Below are 7,929 nucleotides of genomic sequence, written 5' to 3' on the forward strand. Positions count from 1 at the left end.
TAGAGGGCATATAATTTAGAAATCTCAGAGTTCGAAACATTGTTAATTTTTTATTATTCCATCTATTTCAACAGATTTTTCTATGTTAAAATAAAGATTCCTCTAGTTGAAATGCTATTTCTAATTTCTAATTTATTCGTAAGGAATAATTTGCAAAATGAAATTGTTTGGATGATTGGTTTGCAGTAAACATGATGCGCCAAATTGGTTTCTAAATTTAGAGAAAGGTTGAGTCTCCTCCTATAATAATCAAGGGATAATAGAAGTAGTAATGATAATGAAGCTTTCATAATTAAAAAGTCAAATTCTGAAATAACAAATGGAAATGAAGGCTAGCTGACAGCAGCTATATATTATCTAATTCTTTCCAATGGCTATTTTGTTTTGCAAAGTAATTTTGTATTCATCATATAAAATATCCATCTCAAACTATAATTTTAAATACCATATATATATATATATATCTTTCACAAATTCTACTCTTAAAGAATCTGATAAGAAAACTTTATTTTTTAAATATGGGGAACAATTCAATATGTTATGAGAATCATACAAGAATTTCATTTGCAGATGAAATCACCCCACATATTAATAATTAACTATCTAAGCCATACTAAATTAAGTTTCTTTTGAAGATAGTTATTATATGAAATGCAGAATTTTATCAAAAGAGGACTCCTTCTTGTATATTATGGGACTTGTACATGAAGTCTACATCTGAAAGACAGTAGATGCCATGTCTCTTCTTGGAAGTTTATAAGGATTAATTTTTGGTAAGATCTCTTTTGCATAAAGTGTTCTGTGAAGTCCAGCTTCTCGAAGCGCTAACTCAATACGCAGTCTGGGGTCAGAAATTATCTGGAGAAAGAAAATGTAACATAATTAAATAAGCAACACTGAATGTCATAGTTTCCAAAGTTATACACTTTTTCTTTACAGGAGACAAAATGTTTGTACATAATCATGTTATTGTAGGTCATAATAAAATTATTTGCAGCTTTTTGAAAGTAAAATATTAGTGTCATGTAATATAATTCAAACTTTCAAAAAGCTGCCATTTAAGTAGTACTTTAAGGTTTGCAAAGCATTTTATATATGTTACCTCATTGGATCTATAAAAAATATATGTGAATAATTTACTGTTAATTGGTTAAAGTGCCAAAGAGATGGGGGTAATACCTTCTTAGCTTCAGTTTATCCTTATGTCTAAACCTATTGACTAAAATTATACAACATCTTACATGCAGAGGTAAAAATATATTGTCAAGCTCCAATTTCCTTCTACTCAAATCTAAGTAGGTACCAATATTTATTTAATAGATTTTCACATAATGATTTGACAATATATAGATCATGTTTAAATAAATAATTACTATTGGAAAGAAAACAAGTCAATACAACTTGACCAACAAATTGCTGAGCTTATTTTAAGCAGGACCAGCAATGTCTCCATCAATCTGATTCTAAGTGGGAACAGACAGATGAGTAGTTCAGTTTTGTGCTTTCATTTACAGCTGATTGCACCCTATTCTTCTTCCAGTCAGTCTATGAATGTTAAGTGCCAAGAGATACAATAAGAAGTTGACCACATATAGATGTTAGCAAATGAGGACTTTCATGTGCCCTCAAACTCCTCCCAGATAATGAAAAGGCAGTCATAAGTTTAAAGAAAAGGGACACAAAAATGAAATGATTAGTTAAATATGAAATACCTAAACCACTAATATCATTTGTCCAGTAGAAATACAGAAAATATAGCACAATGGAAAATGTTTGATTTTTTTTTTTTTAAGCAATCGGGGTTAAGTAACTTGCTCAAGGTTACACAGACAGTTATTTCTGGGTGTGGTGCTGAGTATGTGAGCCCAGATTTGATCCCCAGGTCATCCTGACACTGGAGCCGGTGCTCCTACTGGCTGAGCCACCTGGCCACCCCTAAGCAATTGGGGTTAAGTAACTTGCTTAAGGTTACACGGCCAGGTGTTTCTGGGTGGGTGCTAAGTATCTGAGCCCAGGATTCGATCTCCAGGTCATCCCAACACTGGAGCCGGTGCTCTTACTCCCTGTGCTACCTGGCTGCCCCCAATGTTTGATTTTTCAATGAAAGGTTCAGCATTCAGACACTTACTGAATACCTACTAAGTACAAAGCACCATGCTAATGACGGGAACAGATAAAATGTACAAGGAGTCATGGTCTCTATTCTCAAGGAGCTTTTATTCTAGTAAGAGAAAAAAAAATTCATGCACATGTAATTAAAATACAAGGAAGTAAGTGATAACTAGAACTACTCTAATATTGATACTTATGAGTCCAAGTTGAAGGGGGATTTCCTATTAAGATAGTGAGGTCCTCCAGATGCTTCTATTTGTGGATGATATCACATCTTAGAACATCAAAAAGCTTCCTGCATGACCTCTATACTCACTCAGAATTTGGCCTATTTAGGAACAACTAAGTGGATGAAGAATGGCAAATGTACAGATTGATATCTACTCATAAGAAAAACATAATATACATAATATAATAATATACATGTCTACACATGCATGTTTGTACATGTATACATGAAACAGAAACTGCAAATGGAAATTGAGCTGGGCCCGGAATTTAATGGGCAGAAGAGATGGGTTGGATTGCTTTTGTAAAATTATACAGTTCTTTTAATGACCCTAAATTGCTCCCTAAAATAAAGAACCAGTCTATAAAATAGCAACAATCACCTGGTTTTGTTGTATAGCTGCAAGTTACATAATCTCTAGAGAACTAAAAATGAGCTTTATTTAGAAGTTAACAGGAACATGGTGAGTGCGGGTGAACTGCAACACATGACATAAACAATAAATTATGAAAGAGAGCCAATGTAAAAGATGCTACAGAAGAAATGTTTGAGCAAAAAGATGGGTTGGTCATGTGGTAAAAACAAGAGATAACAAGTGGACATCCCTTGTGCTTCATTAGGATCTTCCTAATATCAAGGAAAAACTATGGGGGCCCCAACCATTTATCTTGGTTGGCCTGCCTATGACAAACTCATTGGAAGACAAGGACAACAGAATTGAGTAAGTAGATATGAAGGTGTTTTAATATCTATTGTCAGAGAGATTACAGATCATTTGAGTAGAAGCTGCTGGAAGGAGCAAAGGATAAAGCATTGGACTTGGGAGTCAGGAAGACCTGAGTTCAAATCCTGACTCAGACATATTAGCTCTGCGACTCGGGGCATAAATCACTTAGTTGCTGTTTGCCTCAGTATTCTCATCTGTAAAATCAGGATAATAGCACTTACCTCCCCAGGATTATTGTGAGGATTATGTGATTTGCAAACCTTAAAGCATGCTACAAATGTCAGCTATTACTATTACTGAATATTCGATTAGGTGACTAAAATTAGAAGGATTAAATTAGGGTAGTTTGAGAAGGAAGGGGAGCTGTCATAGAAGACTGAACCATGAGATAGCCATCATAAGTAGGCAAATGGTATGCCATTAACAGAAAGTCAGGTAGAACTGGTTTGGGAAAGAAAGCTGGCTTGGTTTTGGTTTTTTTTTTTTAAATGTTCTAATCCTATAAAAAAGAACATGGATAAGAGTTTTCCTCTTTTTTTTCTTTAAGGAATTAGAAGGGTTTGTAACAGGTTAAATGCAGTTGTTGAAAAAAATTGAGGCAGGGTTTAAGATATTCTTGTATACCAACAATTTTTCAAAGATATTTATCCATTCACAAGAGCCAGATATGTATGTTTTGCACATGTGTGTGGTTTACAGAACCACAGAAATTGAAAGGTGGAAAGGTCTTCAGCTACTAACTAGTCCAACCCACAAATGAAAGGAATGATCAGTTTTATTTACCTGACAAAGGGTCTCCAGCTAAACTGGAGCTGTCATTTGGAGGAAAGATTGGAGGACAGAATCATGAGTAATGGACAGAAGCTGCAAAGAGGTCAATTTTGGCTTGATTTCAGGATCATGAACAATAATATTATAGCTGTTCAATAGTTAAATGGATTGCCTAGAGAGGTGGTGTGTTCCTCCTCCTTCTCTTCTTCAGGCTAAACATGCCCAGTTCCTTCAAACGATCCTTCTTTGACAGAAACTCAAAGCCTTTACATTTTCACATTTATATATAGTGTTGGTCTTCTTTAACCCTATTAGATTATAAGATTCTCAAGAGTAGGTACTCTCTTTTTTGTTATTCTAACCAATATTTCTTAGGCATAAAATTTCTCCTGTATAATTGAATTCTTTTTAAAATTTATTTTGTTTTTAATTTATGGAATAAAACAAGCATTTCCCTAACATAGTATAAAGTTTAAAAGACTATTGCATATAAGAATGTAAATCTATTGTGTACAACTTGCTATTCTTTTAAAATATATAATAAAGTTATCTTGTACATTTCTTTTTTTCTCTTCTCCACCAACCCTAGAGATGGCTACCATTAAACACAAATGTGTTTGTGTGCATGCAAAACCATTCTCTCTCACTCTCTCTCTCTCTCTCTCATATTATATATGTATATATATATATGTATATATATAATCAGTTCTTTCTCTGGATGCAGATAACATCTTCTTCATATGTCTTTTGTAGTTAATTTGGGTATTGATAATAGTCAAAATAGTAAAAAAAAATATGTAGTCAAAAATAGAAAAAAAAGATGTAGGAAAGCTTCATCAGTGGTTCCTTTTAAAGGATTATAAGGATTTAAAAGTAATTTCCAAATTGTGAGAAAATTGAACAAAAAGGAACTTCTTTGGTGCAGTATAGGTATATTAAACAACCAAATGTAAGTATAAAATTGTCCCTACAAGGGGAATTTGAAAGATATATTCTTTTTTACATTCACAAAGGTAAAAAAAAAAAGTGATAGATTTGAAAATAACTTTAAGTAAATGGTTTGAGTATTAACTATTGAAATATTTTCTATTAACTAGCATTATTATGAAATAATATACACTAATTAGGTATTACATATTGACTGCAAAGATGGTTCAAACTACACTATTCAAATTCCCAAACACAATTTACAGCATAAGATACTTTCTCTTCTTCAGAGACCTGAATAGGATTCCTAACAACTGGGGTAAGTTCATTTGCAGGGAGGATTGAATCTAAGGTATAAAATATGTGCTTGGCTGAGGTAAATGTGTGACAGAGGTCATGAGTGTTGAAAAGGCTGAAGAGGTGGGAAACAAGGTTATTTGAAAAAGTAATGAGACAGGGTCAGGAAAAAGATTGTGATCCAGCTACTGAACTTATCAAATAGGAGAGGAAACTACCTGGAGTCCATACTTGATAGCAACAAGGATCTGGACAGAAAGAATGGTTTTTAAAGGACTAGATGTAGTTGCTGAGTGATAGTGGACTAGAGAGGACCTAAAGTGGCAATAGGGGACAAGAAATATGCCAGCTTCTGCCATCAATTTGTGTTCTGTGGGAGAAGGCACAGCTGGGATTGGATGTCAAGACATGAGCTGCTTTCAAGAAAAAGCAAGGTTTCAGTGAGCACCACAGAGATGGAAGGAAGGTGAGCAGAAGAGAATTGGGATCATAAATTTAGAGCCAGATGGAGAAACCAGAGGTAAAGAGGAGAATGACTTTCCTAAGGTCAGACAGCTACTAAGTAGCTGAGTCAGGGGTGGTTTCTATAGGGTCAGATAATCAGTCAACAAGGAATTATACAGCTATTACTACATACCAAGAACTGTACTAAGTTTAGTACTTAGGACTAGTACTAAGAACTTCAGATACAGATAAAAGCAAAAAGTTAATTTTTAAAAGGGGACATAATATGCAAATAACTACATACATATGTGTGCACAGACTCATACACATATGCATATGTATGTAGGCATATACCTACATGGATACATGCATGTATGTTGTGATAGATACATACATACATGCACATACAACACATACAGAGCAGATGAAGGTGGTCTGAAGGGTAATACTAATATGTATTAGCTGCCTGGGGGTGGAAAGCCTAGGAAAGACCTCCTGCAAAAGTTGGAAATGAAGTTGAGTCTTGAAGGAAGCCAAGGAATCTAAGAGGCAGAGGTGAGGGGGAAGAGCATTCCAGGCATCAGAGACAGCAAGTTCAAAGGCACAGAGATTGAAGATAGAGTTTCAAACTGGAGGAACTATAAGTCGGCCAGTTCGACATGGAGCAGAGTAAGGTATGAGAAGGCTAGAAAGACAGGAAGAGTGTAATGGAAACGGAGGCAGAGGAAGATAGGGAATGTGTAGTGATAGCTGACTGCACTACTTGAGGTGAAGGAATGGGAGAGAAATAGTATGCCACCCTGAATTTTCTCTTAGGGGTCAATCTTTTTAGCTTATCCATGGTGACCAGCTTCTCCCCCAACACATACCCCCAAACCTATGTTCCGGAGAGAGAAGATGGAACTCTCTACTGCACTACAAGGGATGGAAGGTGGTTGGGCATAGGGACAGGAAGGACATGGACCTCAGGTCACAGCACCCCTGAGTGGGTAATAAAGAATTAGGAAGTGAGAAAGGTGGTGGGGTTAGGGGGAAGTGGGCATATTGCTTCCCTTCAACATAAAAGTATCTTGAACAGAGCCCCAACTATCCCAGGCTAGTTTGATTCTAATCACAATCATAAGCAGCAGAGTTATGTACCCTGCTCATTCTAATTTTCTTAAATCACAATCCACCAAACATAACAATGACCTGGGGTTCTGTATATGTATTCAATTTGAAGAGTGGCTTATGAAGAACAAATTCTTCTTCAGTTCCAATTCCCATTTTAGCCTTTGATGCCAACGTATCTGCCATCATTCTAACATGATCAACTTGGGCCACAATGGAGACCTAACAGAACAGAAAATGGTGCTAATTAGAATATACAACAAAGCTAAATAATGCAGAAGCAAATTAGTAATCTTTAACCAATTTGTACTAAAGCCTGAAAAGTTGATTAATGTAACAAAAATCTTGAGCAGGGGATAAAATGAAGAATAACAAAACCTATCTTAGAAATCTACAAAGCAGATTAATTTCATATTAAGGATTTCAAGACAGTAATCAATAGTTAAAAACAGGATCATGAGACCATATACTTAAAAATCTAACTTGCTTCTCTTTTTTGATGCCAGGCTATTAGAAAACGGATAGAGAAACATCAACCCAGGGAAGGGCCGATGATAATGGGACTTAATTTTTATGTCCCTGCAAACATCTAACAAGCATCACAAAGTTTCATTTCAACATCAATGTCCTGAATATTTGGCAAAATGTGATGACTATGAAAAGCAGATGACACAGCTCTCTCATGAGCACAAACTCCTTTGGATCAATCCAGATCAGAGGAGGCTTGTTTAAACTTAAAGGGTAGTATTAAATTCAAGGGATCAGAGTATCTTTAGATTATGGCTGGACCAATTCCCATTATACCAGATCATTAGGTAGTTTTCAGGGGGTATAGGGCACAGCTACTGTGTCTTCCCCACCTCCACTCCCACCATCACATCTCAGAAAAGTATAAAGAATCAAGGTAACTTACATGCCTCTAAGCAAATGCTCACGAGTTCCATAAAATAATCGTGGTGCATTAGTGTAAAGAAAAATGGATTTGGAGTTAGAAAATATTAGTTAAAATAATGAGTGATACCTGTGTACCTGTGTGTGAACTCGAGCATGAGTTTCTCTCTCTCTCTCTCTCTCTCTGTCTCTCTCTCTCTCTGTCTCTCTCTGTCGCTCTGTCTCTGTCTCCGTCTCTCTCTCTCTATCTCTGTCTGTCTGTCTCTCTGTCTCTCTGTCTCTGTCTCTCTCTGTCTCTGTCTGTCTCTCTCTGTCTGTCTCTCTGTCTCTCTCTCTCTGTCTCTGTCTCTCTCTCTATCTCTGTCTGTCTCTCTGTCTCTGTCTGTCTCTCTGTCTCTGTCTCTCTGTCTCTGTCTCTCTC

The 7,929-nt window shown here is 35.9% G+C and overlaps 1 protein-coding gene across 3 annotated transcripts in view; it reads right to left on the reverse strand.

Moving 5' to 3' along the window:
- Positions 1-490: 490 nt before the first annotated feature.
- CCDC148 (coiled-coil domain containing 148) overlaps positions 491-7,929 on the reverse strand; it is a 288,487-nt gene continuing 281,048 nt past the window's right edge. For all 3 annotated transcript variants that reach the window (XM_069080750.1, XM_069080748.1, XM_069080749.1), the window contains 2 exons: positions 6,699-6,839; positions 491-858 (listed from right to left, as the gene is read on the reverse strand). In XM_069080750.1, the coding sequence (XP_068936851.1) occupies positions 712-858; positions 6,699-6,839 (288 nt within the window). In that variant the 3' untranslated portion in view covers positions 491-711. The remainder of the gene's footprint in view (positions 859-6,698; positions 6,840-7,929) is intronic.

Source organism: Petaurus breviceps, unplaced genomic scaffold (genome assembly GCF_028583685.1).
Source record: "Petaurus breviceps papuanus isolate PSGF00001 unplaced genomic scaffold, PetGlider_PUasm1.0 91133, whole genome shotgun sequence".
Lineage (NCBI taxonomy): Eukaryota > Metazoa > Chordata > Mammalia > Diprotodontia > Petauridae > Petaurus > Petaurus breviceps.